The 23,195-nt window shown below is 30.6% G+C and overlaps 3 protein-coding genes across 5 annotated transcripts in view; 1 reads left to right on the top strand and 2 right to left on the bottom strand.

Moving 5' to 3' along the window:
* Positions 1 to 1,763, top strand: part of LOC11445788 (protein FORGETTER 1) — a 96,645-nt gene extending 94,882 nt beyond the window's left edge. For all 3 annotated transcript variants that reach the window (XM_039830623.1, XM_024776620.2, XM_024776619.2), the window contains exons 32-33: positions 244 to 355; positions 1,413 to 1,763. In XM_039830623.1, the coding sequence (XP_039686557.1) occupies positions 244 to 355; positions 1,413 to 1,444 (144 nt within the window). In that variant the 3' untranslated portion in view covers positions 1,445 to 1,763. The remainder of the gene's footprint in view (positions 1 to 243; positions 356 to 1,412) is intronic.
* LOC11419585 (metacaspase-5) lies at positions 1,699 to 3,853 on the bottom strand. The gene is made up of 2 exons (XM_003595881.4): positions 3,453 to 3,853; positions 1,699 to 2,710 (listed from the first exon to the last, which is right to left on the bottom strand). Exons 1-2 carry the CDS (start codon positions 3,805 to 3,807, stop codon positions 1,860 to 1,862), a joined length of 1,206 nt encoding a protein of 401 aa, XP_003595929.2. The 5' UTR covers positions 3,808 to 3,853; the 3' UTR covers positions 1,699 to 1,859.
* Positions 3,854 to 5,532: 1,679 nt separating this feature from the next.
* On the bottom strand, positions 5,533 to 6,259 carry LOC11424682 (17.8 kDa class I heat shock protein). Its single transcript, XM_003595880.4, has one exon. The coding sequence runs from the start codon at positions 6,133 to 6,135 to the stop codon at positions 5,611 to 5,613; it is 525 nt and encodes a 174-aa protein (XP_003595928.1). The 5' UTR covers positions 6,136 to 6,259; the 3' UTR covers positions 5,533 to 5,610.
* Positions 6,260 to 23,195: the final 16,936 nt, after the last annotated feature.

Below are 23,195 nucleotides of genomic sequence, written 5' to 3'. Positions count from 1 at the left end.
TGCTTATAGGAGCTCTGCTCTGGTCAGAATCTAGGAAGAGATTTCCATTTTGCTGTAATTACTCCATTAATCGTACATCAATAAAGCTCTCTTTATCTTCTCTCTGTTATTATATTCTTTATCTGTTTTCCATAATTGATCCATATCAGAGTGTTAAATCACTGGATCATTATACTTTGCTTAAATTGTAACAGTCATTTTTTCATGCAAAAGACTTCTAACTGCAAATAAAAATATGTACAGGCCCGACACATGCATAAGAGGCTACGCATTGTTCGTGTTGAAACTACATCAGATAACAGACATATAGTAGGGCTTCTTGTTCCTAATGCAGCAGTTGAAACTGTGCTTCAAGGTTTCTTTCTCTCTCCACTCCTTCCACCTTTTTTGAGAAGCACACTTGCACATGGACTTGCTTTGATGGTTTGGTTTCATAGAAGAAAATGGAAATATTTCCCATTACAATTGATATTATGTTCAGATTTAAAAAAAATGCTGTTCAATTGATATTATGTTCAGATTTAAAAAAATGCTGTTATCATGCTTATCAATCAATAACTTAAGGACCCATTTGGCAGTCAAGATAGGGTATAGACAGATATGATAAGATAGTTTAATAAGGATATGGATATTGCTCAAATATACAAATTTAAATCATCAAGTACTGCTTTGCCTTTAGGTGTGGATTGCTAAAAGAAATTAGCGCATCAATTAATCATCCAAAGTTTAAAATACAAAAGAAGCCTAAGGGTGTCTATAATTCAAAGATAATAAAATCTTAAACTAAAATTTTTATATAAACCTTAGTCTTAGTAAAATTTCAATTTTCTTAAACTGGATATCCGATTTAGGTAAAAACCTTAGAAGGAAGGAAATGTTTCAATTTCGTAAATAATATAATCATCAATTTTATCAAGAAATCCTAAATTTATTTTGCACATACAATCATGCATACACATTTGCAAAGGGATCAGATGTTTTCCTTTCTGCAATTGTTTCTTATCTATAATTTCTATTGTTTACAAGAATGTTAAAATTTATAATAGGGCTCCTGCTGGGATATATCATTATATGATGCTGTAACGGCAAGCTGTTTCAGTTTAGGAATGAATGCTTACCAGAATAGTTTCTTTTGACAAGCTTACTAGAATAGTTGATTCTGAGAAATCAGTGTCTATTTGACAGAAAAATTCTCATAAAGGGAATACTGTTTCTTTTTCCTTTTATATTTTTGCAACAATAAGACACATGCCCAACCAAAATGGATTGATTTTTTTTCCTAGGAAAGACTTAAAACATTAAAATCTTAATATTCTTGGTTGTAAATATGGCATAGACTTTTGATTTTGGTCAAATTATTTTCTCCAAGATGATGCGTATACTTATATATCTGCTTTTGACATCTTCTGTAGGTTTATCATACGTTATAGAACTGGATGATTGACCCGAGGCATCAGTCTTTCCCTTTTTTGAAGATCACAAGCACTTTTTTGTTTTAGGTAAAGGCTTAAGTTTGTTGCTGAATTTTGAGGAAATGAAAGCCGCTGTTCTCATTGACATCTAACACGATTCTGCAATCTCCATTTCAATCTTTTGATTACATCATCCAGTTGTGTATAATTCAAAGTTGTATATTTATATGGGTGATCATTGAAATAGGAAAATACTATAGATGGCTTTGCTTTAACATATGATATATGAACTCAATTGTCATATGCTAGACTTCATTATTTTTTGTTTGAAAAATGATATGCTACACATTATAATCAGATATAAAATACATATTTCTTTTGTGCAACATTGATTGACCCAAACTTATTAAAGTACTTGCAAACAAACTTAAGTGTACCATTATCAAATCAGCATATAAAAGAAGCATCAACATGGTTGTCACTACAATAGAGCCCTGGCTTCTGACTGTAACCTTGCCTATGAAGTTTCTTCCTAGCCTTCAATATAACCTCTCGATTTGTAACTACACCATCTTTCTCTGCAATTATAGCTTGTATAGCATTGCTAAAAGCTCCATAAGCTTCCTCAGAATTTCCATTAGGACTTGCATCTGCTGAAGTTTGGTCAGTTTGGCAACCACTCAGTAGAATTCCACCATCAACAATGTCGCTCTTAGTTGATATAGCATATGTTTCTGGTGCACTCTTGACTGGGTTTTCGTACTCCTCATCACTGTCGTGCAACTTATATTCAAGAAGCCCTTGTGCAAGATTGCTTACCAGCCCTAAAATTCCACTATGGCCTCCACTCTCACCACCTTGAAGTTTGTTCAAGACAAACTTAATGAAGTTCTTCACTTTAGGACTAGCATCTTCCCCGAAGATATCAAATAGTGTAGGTCTTAGTTTCCCAATTTCTATATCGTCTTTCCCTGTTTTCTGCTTTAGTATGTCAATAAGAGTTGAAAGAGACAAAGACCTATTCTTGACATAGCGGTGGTTCACATGATGAAGTTCAACATCTTTTTCTCCAATACCACTCTTGTATTGATGGCACAATTCTGATGGAATTTCTGTATCCACAGCCCTGGGAAGGAAGTTTTTGAAGCCTGGAGATGAATTTTGTCCTCCTTCTTTTGTGCTATCTCCTATTTGCTCTTTTGCTGATTCAATCAATCCACCGCTGTGGCAGGAATCTGATACGATTGTGATCCTACAACTTTTAGGTACTTTTTCTACAAAATCCCTGAAATCTTCATCTGTTTGACAACCAAAATAATTGTTAACATTTCTTGACAAAGAGTCATATCAATGAGTTTTATTTTGCAGAAAAATTGTTATTGGTTTGCATTATACCAAGTTAAAAGATAAGATTACAACAAAATTTAATAATACTATTATTTTGTTAAATCTATATTACGTTATATATTATATTTTTTGTTGCTGATTTCTAGTTTTTTTAAAGGTAATTTATAGTTGCTTGTTATACTATATATAAATTGTAATGTTATTATAAGATTAAAAAAACCATAGAAAACCTGTACGAAACAAAAAACATAGAAAACATCCAAGATTTTATTTCTCATCTGCTATTCAATTTCAAGTATTTCTAAAAAAAAAAAAAAAAATCAATTTCAAGTAATCCTTTTTTTTTGGTACAGCATTTCAAGTAGTCTTTAACTAGAAGAATAAAAGTGAATCAAATTATTATTTTTTTTAATTCATTTTAATGTTCTAGTTTTTTTTTTCCTTAACAATAAAATGAATTAAAAAGAATAATTCGATTCACTTTTAGTTTTCTTAAATGAAGATAACAAAAACATAAACAAGTTTTTGATTTTTTTTATTTTTTAGTTTTTAATATAATAAACAAGTTTTTCTTAAATCATACAATCTTGGACATAATTTATACTTCCCTGAAAACAATAATAAATTTTAATAGCACCAGTAGTAATAGCAGAGGACATAAAACATTAGAAGAGAGTAAGAATGAATATTAACCAGTAATGAGATTCATATCTGTGGGAACAATGCACTCATCATAGCCAGTATCATCGTCCTCCCCGGTCTCAGCAGGGAGACGGGTGCCATGACCACTATAGTGGACAAAGAACACGTCACCAGGTTGAGCCGATCGAACCAACCTAGACATGGCAGATCGAATGTTCTTGCCAGTAGGTTGGGTGTAAGAATGGTCTGTGTCAATAAGAACAGTGATATCCTTATCTGAGAAACCATATTTGTGAATGAGGCATTTGTGCATCCTCCACACATCGTTAATGCACCCTTTTAGCTCAGCCTTTGTTCCTGGATAGTTGCACCCTATCAATACTGCCTTCTTAGCCATTTCACGCATGCAACTGGTCACCTCTCCAATCTCTCCCTTATTATCTTTGAATTTTAGAGAGGGAGGAGGCAATGGGTTGGTATGATCATTGGTGTTATATTTATACTAAGAACAACAGGAAAATGGAATTTGTGAAGGTTTTTATCATTTGTATTTAATTAATAATAAAAAAGGTTAAAATTAATACCCTTTGACTATTGGGTGATTATATGGAAACTGGATCCTAATGCTTTTAATAATTTACCTTTTTTTTCTTTCAAAAAAAATAAAATAATTTACCTTTTTTTTTTACTCCTTAATTTATCTTTTTTCTTTTGACTCAATTTAATGATTTCTCATAAAAGAAGTTTTTTCTTTTACTCTAAAAGAAATTATATTTAAAATCCGGATTCTCGACAGTTTATAAAGGATTTACAACAATATCAATCAATCGCAATCCATACATCAATAAAAATGTTTTGATTTTAATTATAATCACTTTTAAATTTACATTAATTTTTTTTAAGTAAAAATTTAAATTTTCATATTAACTGTGTATAAAAAAAAAACCATACATCATCCGGTTACTAATATAAGCAAAAATCCATATTTTAGATTCATTCAATAAATGATTTATGTTGTCTACAATAATGGTCACATACAATATCAATTGAATAAATCTATAAAGATTTTTGCTTAGGGTGTACTCATTAATAAAATGAAAACTATCATTATCTTATGACATTTTGAAATAATAATTTTAAATGTCAATATATTATATATTAGTTTACATTTAACGATTAATGAATTGATTCAACTAATAAATAATTTGAGTCCTATAAATAAGTGGTCAGCTGTTCGATTCCTGACTCTCACGTCTGAAAAAATTTGCTAGGGAGAAGAAAATCCATCTTACGTGTCTCACATGATAGAACCTATATTAGTCGTTGATAAACGACAATTAAAACTTCCTACTTATAACGTGATAAAAAAAATAAAAAAAATTAACATTTACTTATATTTTGAGTCCAAAATGTTTAAATACTTTAATTTTCACTAAACATCATGGTCCTAACAAAAGTTGTTGGTGCACAATATGCGTGAGTGCTATAATTTTTGAGATATAGAGTTCAATTTCTATTGATAAATATGGTGTGGAAAATTAATTTTTGGGATCAGATATCTTGTTGCATCACACATTAAATTGGAGAGACTTAGTTGGATTTTTCTTCATGAAAATTATAATCCAAAGATAATTTTGTTGCAATTTAAATATTGATGATTAATTTTAAATAACAATACAATCAAATATATTGTCTATTTTTTTTTTAAAAATAACCCTAATTTAAAAAATAAAAAATATTTTTTATTCTCTTGCACGTATATTGTGCATGCTTACTTATTATGTGTTCATCAATAAGTTATCAATAAATTGATCTTACTACAACGTCTTTCAAAAAACAAAAATCTTTTTCTTTTGGTGCATTAATTTATGTTTTTCTTCGCAAGTAGTTAGTGAATCAAGTTATATTGTATGACAATGTAACATTAGATGCTTTGTTAGGTTCGTACATAAAGGATTCTTGTTGAAAATTAAGAAAGATTGGCATACTATAAGAAGATTCAAAAGCTTAACTATATGCTAATTAGGACGACATAATTAGGACTATATGCTAATTTATTTATTATTTTTATTTTGGAGAGGACTAAGTTGATGAAGTAACAATCTTTAAAAAAAAAACACAATACTTCAATCAAATTTTTTTCGCAGAAATTACACGACAATTAATTTACAAACCCTTCACCAAACTCAACACATTTGGATGAAAAGTTCTAAGCTTTGCAACAAACAAAACGTCCAATTCCTTTGTGAGAAACCCCTTCACCATCATCACCCCCCTCTTCATAAATATGAACCTTCTTCTTGTGTTGATGCTTGTTCTTCTTCTTCTTTGTCTCATCCTTAACCAATTTTATAGTCAACACTCCATCATGCATTGAAGCCTTGACATCATCAACTTTTGCATTCTCCGGTAACCTAAATTCCTTCATGAACACACCATTGTTCTTTCTCTCCTTGCAATGCCACTTGAGACTCTTCTCTTCATTTTCTTCTTCTTCTTCTGGTTTCTTCTCTGCTTTGATGCAGAGTACTCTGTTTTCATGCAATTCAAGCTTCAAATCCTCTTTGGTGAACCCGGGAAGATCGAATTGGAAGATATGGGAATCACAGGTCTCCTTCCAATCCATTTGGGTGTTTGATTCATATCCCAATGAATCTGAATTTAGTTTTAGAAAAGGTTGGAAATGATCAAATGGGTTGTTTTGGTTAAACAACAAGGTTTGAAACAGAGACATGTTTTTCTGCTCTGTTTTCCTCTGTTTTTTTATTTGATTATTAAGGTAGCTGTTTGTCCTCGTATTGGTTGCTATTTCTCATGAATAATATGTGTATATATAAGGTGTAATTGCAGCATCTTGAAAATTCTAGATTCGGAAGTAATGCTATGAATGATGAATTTTTTTATAATTAGAGATGTCTCGGAGTTACTAGAAATTTGGAAAGTGAAACTTCAAAATAGTTTTTTTTTTTTTTTACTATTTTCAGCCATACACTTCAATCTTTTTTCCTGGTTGTAGCCCCTTTTCTTCATTAAAAAAAAAAGTGTACATATTTATCTTTAATAAAAACTACTCCCTCGGATTATATTTATGAACAAAAAACAATTTACCTAGATTTTTATTGAATAATTGAGAATTTTAGTCTATATACAAATTAGATACATTAATTATCTAAAATATTGTGTTTCGCTTGTAAATGTGACCAGAGAAAAAACTTATTTATTTTTGAACAATGGCTTATATTTAAAGACAATTTTACGATACGTATGTGAGACAAATCTTGAATCATGCACAAGTTAGTTTCTACTATTGAATCAAGAAACCTTAACAATAAATTAAATGGTATATGATGTAACTTCATAATCTAATAGTAAAAAAACAATTGTGTATAATACAAAACCATTTTATTTGTATATGTTAGACTAAGTCTATGTTTAAAATTATCAAAACAAAACAAAAAATTGCTTATATTTAAAATCGGATGGAGTGGTTTTTAAGAGTTTAATTTTCGGACACTGACAGCTTGCATAGGTCGTTTGGTGTTTGTCTCGTGCTAATAAGAAATTTTCATTAGTAATTAAGGTAATATTGGGCGTGGGTTCAATCCCTCATGTTATATTCAAGCAAATGAACCACTATACATGTTAATAATTTTGTTAAATGTTTCGTGTTTCATTTTCCGTGAGTTGTGGCCTCTTGTTCGAGGGTGGCTAGGGGTATTTGGGGCAGATCCGTTTGACATTCATGATCATTTTCATCAGTTTACTTATTTGTCAGGCGGTTCGGCAACAAGAAGATCTTTTATGCAACTATTATGGCTTTTATGTGTTTGGGTTTTGTGGTCAGAATGTAATAACAGGTTGTTTCAAAACAAAGTGACATATATGCATCAGCTGGTTGAAAAAATAAAAATACATTCCTACTAGTGGATGAAGGCGGCTAATGATGTTTATGTGTTAGGTGTTCACAATTGGCTTGCATGCCCTCTAGATTGTTTGGGCATTTGTTAGTTTGTACTTTTTTGTGTGGACTTTTTGTATAACTTTGGTTGCATTTTGTTGGCACATCTTGTGTTGACAATGCTAACCTGTTTTCGTTGGTATATATAATTCATTTTTGCTTTTTCAATTTTTTGAAACTATTTAATTATATTCCATAGATATTTGGCACCCCCCAACAAAAATATTCAAGATCCGCCATTTTATTTACATATTTGGTTTGTAATGCAACAACATTACAGTGTAATTGTTCTATCAACTTATTGAGAATAACAGACATTTCAGGTGTATCCTCAATCAGCTTAGTAACTAATTCAACATCATAGCAACCGGCCACATCCCCTTCGAAGTAAATATCGAATTAATTGACAAACATATTATATCGTTTGTCAAATTCATATCTCTTCTTCTTTTGGCTTGCATATTGGTACTCATAACGAGAAGTATGTAGACTGCATGAACATTTGAAAAGAGTAGTTGTTTGTGAGGTCGAGGTCATGACCATGGCAATGTGGTCCATACAAAAAGGGGGGTCTTCTTTTGTATGTTTGATAGCATTGACTTGCAGTCCAGAAGCCATACATAAGGATGGTTTGTGATTGCAGTCCAGAAGCCATATTTACATCAGGACATGTTTTGGGCTCATCCCGAATTTGTTAAGTCGTTTAACAATTTTCCGACAATTATGACTATGAACTCCACATATTAAACCAACATGTACATGATGTCATTGTTTGAGATAGTTGCTTTTGCATTTCTGATGGCCGAGAAAGAGGACAACTTTCTTGGTTATTAATGTTCCGCATTTAATATAATTATATGTCTCTCTTTCGGCAATAACCTACTTTACCTTTCATTTTGTTTTATTCTGATATTTGCTATTTCATAAACTTTTTTTTGAAGTTAAACAAGTCTGAAGATGTACAACCAAGAAAATTGTTTAACTCAGACTTACACAATGGATGATTTGAAGACACAACTTAACAAATATTTTGTCTTCTTGGGGAAAATCATACTACATATCATTTAATTGTACATGTACCATGTATAGAACTTGATGCGGATAAAGAGGAAGACATGTGAAAAATGGTTGATTATCCTCGAGTTATTCATGACAATAGGGAAGCAAAATTTATGTTTAGGTCGATGGTTGAAAATAATGTTTTATATCTTTGTGTTCATTCCAACTGTAGCTGCCCATGTATTGTTGTGTGATGTGTTGCTTAATGCTTCACTTTTGTTGAATTTCAAACATTTGTGTAATGTTAACGTAATGTTGAACTAATTTAATGTTATTGAATTATGAAAGATTATGTAATGTTGTTGCTTATGACTCTGTATACTTGGTGTATTGGTTGTACTTCCTCTGAAATTGTCGTTTTGAATTACAGGTCATAGACAGGCTGAAAATTTCCTTGGTAGAGATTACAGCATGCACCGGCTGCATAACGGACAACAACGGTAGTTAATTATCGTTGCGACCATCGAACGGTAGTTAGCTGCAGTTTGAGGTAAAATGGTAAAATCCTTGTGTTTTTTTAGGAAGTGGGGACATCAATTTTCATGGTCTGAACCCCCTCCATTTGGACCGATAAAACTTTATTTGTTGAGTAGAGAAACATCGCATACAGAAAGCAAAAAGTACTATATGCAGCAATGCTTAAACACAAACTTATTTCTAGTTACATAATTTTACCTTTTGGTAGCAATCAGAGAATATAATTATGCACCTTATACTCTGTCAGAGAAGACTCAAGCGTATAATTTCAGGAAAGATCAACATAACGAAGTTTGTTTTGGTTAGATCATGATGAAGATATGTTTTGTCTTGCTAGTCCTTACTCCTTAATATTCATTATTTTCATATTTATTACAATGTATTTTTCATTATTAATCTATAATGTATGGTAACTTTGGTTTTCTAATTTGGAAGATTAAAACAAATTCTATGTTTATGCTTCAACATGGTTATAACTATCAAAGTGATGTCTAACATTTAATACATGTGGTATTATGTAAATTGTACTTTGATATATTTTTTTTTTTTTTTTATGGTTAATTTCAAACAAGCTGTAATTGGATATGTAGTGATCAAAGCTTATGTGACAAAGCTAGCTTTTAGTTTGTTCTGAACTTCTGTTGTGTCCACTACAACTTCTGTTTTAGTTTGAGAGTGTATGAGCAAAAACAAAGGTGTTAATAGTATCATCATAACCACACCCCTTACTTGCGCTATAAATATGAAGTTCTGTTAAAAAACAAAAATTGGCCACACGGTAGACAAAAAAAACATGCCGTAAAAAATCTCATAGTCTTAAATATATACTAAATAGTAAAAATAATAGAAGATTTTTTGCTATGAAGTAAACCGATATAGTGAGAGCAATATTTTTTTTTAACAAAAGTAAGTGCAAAATTATGTGTGTTATAACTTTTTATATAAAAAAAGTTTAGTTGAATTGGGTTCACAAGCTCATGAAGAGAGATATTTATATGATATCAATCAATGAAATCATCGTGTTGACGTTGTGAGTTAAACTCATGTCTCTACGAAATATATATCAACTTCTTACCAACAAGATCAAACATCTACTGTCACCAATTTTATAACTTTTTTCACACACAAAACAACAATTTTACATAAATAAGGTGTATATATATATATATACTACATAAAGAATTATATTAAAAATGATGAGAAGCAAAAACTGAATAGAAGATTATAAATGTTGGAGAAATAACAGGGCAAAATGAAGCATGATGGTCCAGTTATTTAATGCATACATGTTTCAATTAAGCTTTGATTGTCACCATCCGGACAATGATGAGACACAAGCTCTGCATGTGAAACCATATGCATGAATAAATTCAGGTCCCAAACAATACCATAGTTACTACAACATGTCACATAAAATGGTCCTAAATGGATCATATTCTAATCCAACTTGTTATATTATCCGTTAGTTTGGTTTTCTTCTTTTACGTACAAATGTATCAAACAATTTTTTATTTTAAGCAATGAAACAAGTGGCATCAATAAAGATTAGTCATCACAATTAGATTGGTATGGACCAACCAAAAAAAAAAACATCAATTAAAACAAAAAATTAGGGTAAACAAAACTTGTGTCTCACCAAGTGTAGCCCCAACCCCAAAAGAAGAAAAAGTCTTAAATTGCATTGAAGAAAATATTGCCATAAAATTCCACTTAGAGAAGTTGAACAGCCAAATAAGACTCCAACCAAACCAACATCTTTTTGAAAAATCATATCAATAATAAACACTAACCAAACAATTGTGTTCAAGTGGTTAATGAGCTCCAATAAAAATAAATTGTTTAGGAGAACTTAATTTTGATTTCTAATTGAAATAATTCTTAGTCAGACTTTACTTACTTTCTGGTTGAAATCCAGATTACCGTGATCTCTTTCCCATGAGAACTAGAGGAATAACACCAAAAAATATCAATAGCAAAACACAACTGCTTGCAATTTCGCTTGAAAAACACAAATGATACCACCACCTATATTAACCTTGATCCAAACTACAAGGAGGAGTAATCCAACTCCTAAAGAATGATACAAGATTTGCAAGGATAATTACCTACTCAGAAAGCCTTGGCAAAGAAGAATTCCTTCATAGAAGACAGCATGGAATTCTTTGTCAAATTACCACCAAGAGAAGTTAAAGTTATAACCTAGTTAATAGCTAATTGGAGGGAGATATGACTATTTTAAAATATGATGATGATGATGGTATTTATACAAAACAAAATAACCTAAAGAACAATATGACTATTATATTGCACTTGTAAGAACTTCACAAATTATAGGGATCCTATTTATTTTGCAAATAAAGAAGAGGCTAAAGTGCACTTTTCATCCCTTAAGTTTTAAAATGTTGCGATTTTGGCCCCCTATGAAAAAATGACAAAAGTGACCTCATGTTTAAGGAAATATGCTCTTTGGACCCCTAACATAAGGGAAATATGATCTTTTGACCCCTTATCATCTCAAAAAGTTGTGATTATGGCCCCCTTTTTTGGGAACGTAGCGTCTTCTCAACAATTTTGAGACGAAAGGGGCCAAAATTATAATTTTTTTAATTGGGGGCCAAAATCGCATCTTTTTGAAACTTAAGGTTTGAAAAGTGCAGTTTAACTTAAAGAAAATTAGGTTTAGCAAAGAAAGATTACTTTTTCAGCGCACACCTTAGAATTTTAATCAACTCTAGAGTTGCTTACTAAACCTAAACAATTTCTATACTAGTTCTTCAATTTATTATCAAAGAGATTATAGAAAGGGGCATTTAAATTGGGTTAATTGTTTAGAACTACTTCAATTTATTATCAAAGAGATTTCTTCCTTGAAAACATTATATAAAGGGATGGATGAAGAAAAGACATAAGAAAAAAAAAACCTAACTATAAGGAAAAGGAAAGCACAAACCATATTTCTATACTAGTTCACATCAACATATTGACACATCTAGTTCTCCCGTTATAAAGAGATTTTACATTCATCACTTGAAGAACTTAATCCACTACAATCAAGTATTATGGCCGCCCCACTAGAAACCTTCTAGTATTCTGCACAACTTATGTCCGCCTTGTTGAGTGAGGAGCCGAGTGTTTAGACGTACCTTGTCTTTACCCAAAAAGGGTTTGCAAATATTGGGCAAGGTTACAAAAAGATGAGTTTTTATTTGAATGATACAAAGTCGAGCATAGAAATTTCATTTTTTAAATCAAACTAGTTACAAACCCGTGCTTCGCACGGGTTCAATAACGTATTCGATAAAAAAAAATCTTCGAAAGAAGAGATATTAAAACGACGGAACATTGTGATTCATCATAAAATATGTATGAGCTGATTAAGAGAGCATATAATTAGTTTATGAGAATACAAATTGACATAATATTTAGGATGAAAACAATTGGAACCAATAAAGAAACTAATGATGTGTGAATTTACATATTATCCAAAATTATAAAAAAGAGTGTTGTTGTTATAGAGTTACCAAAAAAGGATTGATACCCATATTTACATCAAATGAAATCAAGCAAAGAAGTAGCATCGGTGAGTGAATATAATTTAGTCTAGGATTAGAGTTAAGGTGATCTGTTGAAAGTGCGGATCATGAACACCAAATCTTTATTTGGGAACGATTTGAACGTGCATATTTTTAGGTGGCTTCTCTAGATCAAAAATAAACTTATCACCTACCTCTAACATCTGTTCTCGGCAAATTTGAACCATTGGCCGCCTAAGTATTTTTTATAACTGGCTCTCTTTGCCGTTATCAAGCGACACTTATACCTTTTTTGAGCTTGCGTGTCGATGGGTGTGATTGTTTTCCGTGTTCCTTTTAGAAATGTTATTGATATCTCATTTGAAAAGTGTTAGGTACAAAACAAATTGCAATGTTAATTAGAAGTTATATATATGTACATTTCTAAAACATTTACCAAAACATTATAAAGATTTGCTGTAGGAAAAGAGCATGTTTTATTTTGTTCAAGAGATTAGGAAAACAACATTATAATTAACATGATACTAATTGGAACCAATGAAGGAACCAACAATGTGCAGATTAATGTTACATAATAGTTAGGTTTATAAAAGAGATTGCAAGTTTCATAGACTAACTAAAAATGATGAGGTGACACTAACCACACCTAGAGCTGTTAAAAATGGACCGGGCTCATGGGCCGGCCCATTGGCCAATGTTTTTGGGCCGGACCGGGCCTAAAAAACTAACCAAATAAATGCACTCGGGGTTTTTCAGCCCAAGCTCATTTGGGCCATACAAAATTTGGGCCGGGCTTTGGGCCGGCCCATTAGCCCATATTTCATTTTATTTTTTTAAAACATTATCAACTAATTTAAAATTTATTAACAAAAAAATATTTAAATAAATAAATTTAATAAATATGGATGAATTTAGCTTACAGTTTAAAAATTTTAAAGTTTATAAATTATTAATTTGATTTAATTGAAAGAATAATCTAGAGTTTAATTATTATTCAATGTTAATATAAAAATTATTTATATTTTTATGTTCATCCAATCATATTTTAGCAAAAAAAAATAATGGTGAGTAACTAATACATAAGAAAATACATAAAAAAAAATTAAAAAATAAAACATAAACGGGTCAGGCCGGGCTCTAGAATTCACAGCCCAATCATAAACGGGTCGGGCGGGGCTGACCCATTTCTATAGTCGGGCCTCTCGGGCCCGGGCTGGGCCGGCCCATTTGACACCTCTAACCACACCCCATCAATAGAAAATTACTAAAATGCCCCTCCTAGGAGCAACTCTCATAATACAATCCAAACTGGTTAGGATTGAATTTAGTTGTTTTCCAAATAGTGATGCAATATGTTTCCTAACACAAAATATGCACATGAAATAAAAAATAATGCAAAATGTATTTTTAATTTGTGCGTAAAAAAACTCAAAGCATGTTTGTACATAAAAAAAACAGACATTGACTAAGTTTATAAATTCAGCAATTGGCCTAACCTGAGACAGTTTGGGAAAATCATTGTACAAAGTACGTTGAGAAGAAGTCGAACTCTGACTTAAGTTCTAACTGAAGCTTTGACTCTGAGCTTGAGAAGTGTTAAGGTCACGACAATAATTCAAGAAACATGGTCAAAAAACAATCAAATCGGATTGTGAAATAATAAGTTACTATAACACTGTATTGTGAAATCATAATGCAAACTTACTAAGTCTTAAACTTCTTAACAACCGGATGATGTAGGTTGATGAGCAGCCTCGAACCTGACCAATTGTTACATATATTTGGGTTGACATTGACTACAAAATGGAAGCAAAGAACTCAAGGTAAATAGATGGTAAATGATAAAGCTACGGAGTATTTTTCCATAGTGTTACATCAACTATATTCCCACTACATAAGGAAAGATATTTTTTTGGTCATTATCAAACTTATACAAAATTCTATCATCTGATGCTGACAAAATAGAAAATAATACCTTTTCTATTTTGCAATGTTTAGTTTTTTTGAATAAGAAAAAGATATGCATAGTTTTTTACGATATAAAGGTGCAATATATATATATATATATATATATATATATATATATATATATATATATATATATAAAAGATAAGCATAATTTTTTTAGAAATCTATACCTTTTTTGAAGAAAAGACATCTACAATTGTACTTTTAATTAAAATCAAAATTTTATAAAAATTATACGCATTAGCGTAACAAAAAAACAGACACACATAAAGTATTACTCTAAACGCTAATATGTGTGTCTGTATATTTGCGAGGTTGAAGAAATAAAATAAAAATATTTTGTATCATTGAATGAAACCTGCTTTAAAAAATTAAATGGAACGTCTAAAAAATTAAATGGAAGAAAAAAACATATTGAAATATAATATTAGAAAATAAAAGAAAAGGTTCCCAACGTGAATTGAAGAGAGATGCTTGTGAAATAAATTGTCGGAAAGTAGTTTTTTGAAGTAGCATTCAACAACTTTTGGCCAAAGCTCATTCTATTCAATTTTATGCATTAAAAAAAGTACCTTTTTTTAGTAAGTACTTAATTGATATTGTACTTGGCCTAACTTCTCCTTAAAAATGTAGAGAAGTTGAAGGAAAAAAAACCGGGTCAAACGGTATCTTAATCTCCCACAACGGCAGTGTAAAAGCAACTGAATTTGGGAGAAAAAAAATTAGAAAATAGTTAAAAAAAATAAAAATTGAAAAATAGTTAAAAGTTATTAAAAATATAAAAATTATAAAATAATTAAAAAAAAATGGTGAAGGGCAAAATGGAAAATGCACCCTAAAAATGATGAGGTGGCACTAACCACACCCCATCAATTGGAAATTACTAAAATGCCCCTCCTAGGGGCAAAATGGCAAAATCCTAAACTTAATTTTATAATATAGTAAGTAGATATCATTCACGTGTATGAAAACAACCGGATTGATTTACCTCATGAACTAATAAATCTCAATAGAGAGGATCGCATTTTAGCTTCTTATATGTTATAGGCTTCTTCTTTTTTTAATGTATCATTCTTTATAGAATATGAATTTTTTCTCTCTTTTCTTTTCTCACCTCTCTTCGATGGATGTTCAACCGAACCATCTAATGGTGACTAAAGCCATATGATTTTCCGCTCATAAGACTTACTTATTATGCTCATTGATGAGACTCGAAAAGATGATAATGAAAATTTTGGAGCATGTTAAAATGTTAGCGGTAGAAAGTAATCGGTCTAGTTAAAAATTTGTGAAAGAGTCGTCACCAAATGAATTTATTCTTGATATCAAGCCAAAGAGAGGATTTAACGTAGTTAAAAATAGGTTTTTTTGCCTAAAAAATCTATTTCATTAGAAATTGTCTAGTCTTCATCACCAGAGAGCGAATCCCATGGAAGCTTTAACATCAACACTTAATTAAGAGATCTTAAAGATTTGATACCATCATACCAAGGTCACTTGTGAGCTAGTAAGAGTGCATAAATTTCTCTAACAAACTATAACCAACCACCTTTGGAACATTTACATCCCCTGACCAAATAAAATTCAATGACTTAGTAGCTTGATAAAGAAAGACAAGAGGAGATTTATTTATTTTTGTAACACTTCTTTAGTAATTCAAATATTTGGCCTTCTATTGGTTAGCATATCAAGATTAAAAACCAAATTAAAAAAAAAAAGTAAAGAAAAGAAAATTAAAGTCAATATAATTTATCATATGCTATAGATTCAAAAAGAATCATGTGCTCTCAACGGTAGCTTGATAAAGAAAGACATAGGGGTATAAATATAATTGTACGAACAAAGTAAGGTACAAATAATTAAGCTAATGCAAGGAAATTGTACCTTTTTGGATCATTATGAAACCATAACAAACAAAATAATGTAACCTTCTTTTTGTTTTGATCAAGACAACTAAATATTCCCCACACACATTATGTTCCTCAGCTCTACATGTTTGACATCCAACATTGCCAGCCTCAAATGGCCTGCATTTCTTCTAATGGTGGAAGAGTATTAGAAGATAAAGAAAACACAATTTTTTGAGTGTGGAAAAAAAATTATAGACATATAACTAAATTTGAAATAAAGGTGCACAATGAGACAATAGTAAAAAATTAAATTGAAATGTGCGGTAAATACAACTCAAATGGTAAAAGATTATCATAATATTTGATATGTTAAAGCATGAGTTTGAATCCACAATAACGTGTAATACTCATATTCTTCACTTGAAGTATCTGTTAAGTTCACCACTACTTTTTTTTAATCACTAAAATGGAATAATTGAAAATGAGATGCTTCTAGGAAATAATCATCATGTGACTAAGAGATAGGAATAATCCTTGCACGAGTTGATAGGTTTTACAATATAAATCTGTAAAGAAAAAAGTTGTGTTTGGTTCAATTTTGGAACTTAATAATTCAAATGGAAGCTTCAAGGAAATGTGAATCATGTACTATTTAATCCTTAGAAAGAAAAACAAGATTAATTGAAACAAAAAATGGCATGGCGTATGCTGCAAATAGCATGGCATAATATAATTGGAGGATTTTCCACTAAAAAATTAACATGTCATATTTTCTTTCGACAGACATGACATACTTTATGACATTTTTATCTTGGCAGTCATTATTAATCAACAATTATTGAATTTTGAGGTCGTTTGTTCATAATCATCCACATGGGATGTCTCAGTCATTGGCTAAAGATGCCAATTTAAATCGATGCCTAATTTTGGAAAGGTGTGAGTGCATTATTATGTGCTAAACCTATTAATACGTAACATAATAATAAAATGGGTCATGGAACGTATGGGTACAAATTAAGGATTTCAAAAAAAAAATTATTTGAAACAAATGATTTTTTAAACATTTTTTGAACAAGAATTTCGAAATTTTAAGTTATTTAATGCACAATTTCTAAATCAGGACTAGTAAAACAGTATACAAAATTGTACCAAAAGTAAGATGGTATACAAATCTATAAATCCATTGGACAACCAATGGCGGATCTTGAGTTTATTTATCGGGGGTGCCAAATATTTGTAGAATATATAGTAAAACGTTTTAAAAAATATATAATATTGTAAACTGGTGTGATGGTACAATTTCATGAATATAACATTAGGTAACATTAGAGATGCTGGTTCAAATCCCACTAGAACCTGACTTGCTTAAGAGACTGCATGACTGCTGGCACCTGGGGGTCTCTGAAGAGATCCGCTCCTGTGGACAACTATTTGTTTTGCTAGTGATTAATGTAGGAGACTTGGATTTGGGGGAATTAGTTTTGGAGCCGAATTGGTCTTTCAAAAATCAGAGCTAAATAGTGTCTCAATCTTCTATTTTGCATAGTGATTAATGTAGGAGACTTGGATTTGAAGTTATGAAAATTGATTGTTCAATTATAGTGAGAGCTCTTGTAAGGCTGGTCTTGGAGGGGTAAGAAAATTACTTGGGTTAAGCCTTTGAAATTTGTAAACTAAAGTGTCAGGGTGGTTAGGGTTTAAGGACCCTTAGGTGATGAACCTAAGCTTTCTAGCAAAGTAGAGTATGTGACTCTTGGTAGATTAAGGAGATCTGTTGGAGGAAGATTTTCATTTAGATTACTAGTTAAAAACCCGTGCTTCGCACGGGTTCAATAACGTATTCGATAAAAAAATTCTTTGAAAGAAGAGATGTTAAAACGACGGAACATTGTGATTCATCATAAAATATGTATGGGCTGATTAAGAGAGCATATAATCAGTTTATGATATTAGGAATTGACATAATATTTAGGATGAAAACAATTGGAACCAATAAAGGAACCAATGATGTGTGAATTTACATATTATCCAAAATTATAAAAAAGAGTGTTGTTGTAATACCCATATTGACATCAAATGAAATCAAGCAAAGAAGTAGCATTAGTGAGTGAAGATAATCTAGTCTACGATTAGAGTTAAGGTGATCTGTTGAAAGTGCGGATCATGAACACCAAATCTTTATTTGGAAACGACTTGAACGTGCATATTTTTAGTTGGCTTCTCTAGATCAAAAATTAACTTATCACCTACCTCTAACATATGTTCTCGGCAAAATTTGAACCATTGGCCGCCTAAGTATTTTTTGTAACTTGCTCTCTTTGCCATTATCAAATGACACTTATACCTTTTTTAAGCTTGTTTGTCGATGAGTGTGATTGTTTTCCGTGTTCCTTTTAGAAATGTCATTGATATCTCATTTGAGAAGTGCTAGGTACAAAACAAATTGCAGTGTTAATTAGAAGTTATATATATGTACATTTCTAAAACATTTACCAAAGCATTATAAAGATTTACTGTAGGAAAATAGCATGTTTTATTTTTCTCAAGAGATTAGGAAAACAACATTACAATTAACATGATACTAATTGGAACCAATGAAGGAACCAACAATGTGTAGATTAACGTTACATAATTGTTTGGTTTATAAAAGAGATTGCAAGTTTCATAGACTAACCAAAAATGAATTTTTGCCAATACTTACATCAGACAAAATGAAAAGAACAAATGACATCCCAAAGTCAAGATAGTTTATGACTACAGTCCAAAGCGATACGTCAAAATAGTAGAAGTTAAAATAGTTCAACAACAAAGATCTACTTTGGAACAACTCGACTTTGCAAGTTCTTCTGTGACTTTTCGAGATCAAAGATGAGCTTACCACCTTCTTCCATCACTCGTTATCTGCAGAAATTGAACCACTGCCCACCCAAGTAATTTTCATAGCTTGCTCTATCGGCGGTAATGAGATGACAATTATACTGTCTCTGTGTCTGGTCATCAATGAGAGTGATTGTTTTGCGCTTTCCTTTCATAATTGTTCTTGACACCTCGTTTGGGAAAGGCTAAACAGGAAAATAACTGCAATATTAGTCTAATGCATATTTACATAGATAAGATGTATGCGAATATAGTTACATATAATTTATAAAATAAAGGTAGCATAACTGATTTTAAGCTAAAGAAAATGTAACATGGCTTCTAATTTATCATCTTATTATCTTCCTATAAAGTCTAGATAAATGCATGCATGTACATTATATGTACCCCGTTGACCAATTAACATTGTTGAAACAAATGGAAATTAAGCATCACTTCCGCATGTGCATATATAGCTAGCACCAATTGACATTGATGTCTTCGAACATTTGGTGCAACTCTCATAATACAATCCAAAATGGATAAGATTGAATTTAGTTGTTTTCCAAATAGTGATGAAATATGTTTCCTAAAACAAATTATGCACATGAAATAAAGAATAATGCAATATGTATTTTTAATTTGTGCGTAAAAAAACTCAAAGCATGTTTGTGCATAAAAAAAGCAGACATTGACTAAGTTTATAAATTCAGCAATTGGCCTAACCTGAGACAGTTTGAAAAAATCGTTGTACGAAGTACGTTGAGAAGAAGTCGAACTATGACTTAAGTTCTAACTGAAGTTTTGACTCTGAGCTTGAGAAGTGTTAAAGTCACGACAACAATTCAAGAAATATGGTCAAAAAACAATCAAATCGGATTGTGAAATAATAAGTTACTCTAACACTGTATTGTGAAATCATAATGCAAACTTACTAAGTCTTAAACTTCTCAACAACCGGATAATGTAGGTTGATGGGCAACCTCGAACCTGACCAATTGTTACATATATTTGGGTTGCCATTGACTACAAAATGGAAGCAAGGAACTCAAGGTAAATAGATGGTAAATGATAAAGTTACGGAGTATTTTTCCCATAGTGTTACATCCCACTACATAAGGAAAGACATTTTTCGGGTCATTATCAAACTTATACAAAATTCTATCATCTGATGTTGACAAAATAGAAAATAATACCTTTTATATTTAGCAATGTTTAGTTTTTTTTAATAAGAAAAAGATATGCATAGTTTGTTACGATATAAAGGTGCAATATATATATATATATATATATATATATATATATATATATATATATATATATAAGATAAGTATAATTTTTTAGGCATCTATACCTTATATATATATATATATATATATATATATATATATATATATATATATATATATATATATATATATAAAAGATAAGCATAATTTTTTTAGGCATCAATACCTTTTTTGAAGAAAAGACATCTAATATTTTACTTTTAATTAAAATCAAAATTTTATAAAAATTATACACATTAGCGTAACAAAAAAACAGACACACATAAAGTATTACTCTAAACGCTAATATGCGTGTCTGTATATTTGCGAGGTTGAAGAAAGAAAATAAAAATATTATGTGTCATTAAATGATAGCGTAAATAAAAATATTTTTGAGGTTGTTATGATTAAACGATATTTAAATTAAATATATAAGTGATAAAAAGATAATAAAATTTCTTTGAAAAAAAGGTAATAAAATTAAATGGAACATCCTTTAAAAAATTAAACGGAACGGCTAAAAAAAATTAAATGGAAGAAAAAAACATATTGAAATATAATATTTGAAAATAAAAGAAAAGGTTCCCAACGTGAATTGAAGAGAGATGCTTGTGAAATAAATTGTCGAGAAGTAGTTTTTTGAAGTAGCATTCAACAACTTTTGGCCAAAGCTCATTCCATTCAATTTTATGAATTAAAAAAAGTAGCTTTTTTAGTAAGTACTTAATTGATATTGTACTTGGCCTAACTTCTTCTTAAAAATGTAGAGAAGTTGAAAAAAAAAACGGGTCAAACGGTATCTTAATCTCTTACAACGGCAGTGTAGAAGCAACTGAATTTGGGAGAAAAAATTAGAAAATAGTTAAAAATAAAAAAATTGGAAAATAGTCAAAAGTTTTTAAAAATATGAAAATTGGAAAATAATTAATAAAAATCGGTGAGGTAGCACTCAACCAAGCAATACTAAAAAAAATTATATGCATTAGCGTAACAAAAAACAGACAGACGGACATAAAATATTACTTTAAACGTTAATGTGTGTGTGTGTATATTCGCGAGGTTGAAGAAAGGAAATAAAAATATTTGGTATCATTAAATGACAACGTGAATAAAAATTTTTGTGAGGTTGTGATGATTAAACAATATTGAAATTAAATATATAAGTGATAAAAAGATAATAAAAATCTTTTGAAAAAAAGATAATAAAATTAAATGGAATTGTTCAAAAAAATTAAAATAAAATAAAGTTAAATGAAAAGAAAATATATTGAAATATAATATTAAAAAATAAAAGAAAAGGTTCCCAGCGTGAGTTGAAAAGAGGTACTTGTGAAATATATTGTCGAGAAGTAGTTTTTTAAAGTAGCATCCAACAACTTTTGGCCAAAGCTCATTCCATTCAATTCTATGCATTAAAAAATAATCCCTTTCTAGTAAGTACTTAATTGATATTGTGTTTGACCTAACTTCTCTTTAAAAATGTAGAGAAGTAAAAAAAACAACCGGGTCAAACGGTATCTTAATTTCCCACAATGGCAGTGTAGAAGCAATTGAATTTGGGAGAAAAAATTGGAAAATAGTTAAAATAATTTAAAAATATAAAAATTGGAAAATAGTTAAAAAAAAATCAGTGAGGTAGCACTCAACCAAGCAACACTAAACAAAATTATATGCATCAGCGTAACAAAAACACAGACAGACGGACATAAAATATTACTCTAAACGTTAATGTGTGTGTAAATATTTGCGAGGTTGAAGAAAGGAAATAAAAGTATTTGGTATCATTAAATGACAGTGTGAATAAAAATATTTGTGAGGTCGTGATGATCAAACAATATTGAAATTAAAATAATTGATAGTGTGTTTGACCTAACTTCTCCTTAAAAATGTAGAGAAGTTGGAAAAAAGCTGGGTCAAGCGATACCTTACTCTCCCACAATGGCAATTTAGAAGCAACTGAATTTGGATGAAAAAATTGAAAAATAGTTAAAAAAATAAAAATTATAAAAGTTATTAAAAATATAAAAATTATAAAATAATTAAAAAAAGGTGAAGGGCAAAATGGGAAATGCACCCTAAAAATGATGAGGTGGCACTAACCACACCCCATCAATAGGAAATTACTAAAATGCCCCTCATAGGGGCAAAATGGTAAAATCCTAGGGACTTATCTTTATAATATAGTAAGTAGATTTTAGGAACTAGGTCCTTTGAAAAATTAAGCATTTTTTAGGAGCAATTTACTCGAAGTGTTCTCGAAAAGCATCATAATTTGAAAGTCACGAATGGGCGTATTTTGATGTCATTTTCGAGAGGAACTTTTTAAGGAAAGTGACCTCAGACGTTTGAACATCTGGTTGTTAAGTTATGCAGTTTTTTGAGGCATTTTGCGAGGAAAGTGTCCTCGTAACGTTAAACAAGCTAAATGTTGCAAAATATAGTTGTTATAGCACACCATTTATAAAGCATTGGCTCCCCATTTTTTTGATACACTATCTCATTTCAATTTTTTCTAATTCGTACACACTACCTTAATCAAATAATTTTTTTCTTGTCAATCTCCGACATATTGTCTCTATTTTCATGATCTCTTGTGCGGTTATGGTTGTCATTTTTTATGTTTTTCATTCGATTATCACTACTAGGGTTTGGAATTGGGAATGAAAGGAATTGATGAAGGTGAGGTGATGGCGATAGGAGAGGAATAAAAATTGGGACTTTTGAGAAGTGAGACTGTTGGAATGAAGGATCTATGCAGGTGAGGTGGTGAACGTGAGGAAGAATGAAAGGGAGAAGTGTGAAATTGAAGTGTTTTTATTTTTTTT

This window comes from Medicago truncatula, chromosome 2 (assembly GCF_003473485.1).
Source record: "Medicago truncatula cultivar Jemalong A17 chromosome 2, MtrunA17r5.0-ANR, whole genome shotgun sequence".
In the NCBI taxonomy this organism is placed as follows: domain Eukaryota; kingdom Viridiplantae; phylum Streptophyta; class Magnoliopsida; order Fabales; family Fabaceae; genus Medicago; species Medicago truncatula.
The sequence above is the reverse complement of the archived record's forward strand: the minus strand, read 5'-3'. Positions and strand labels throughout refer to the sequence as shown.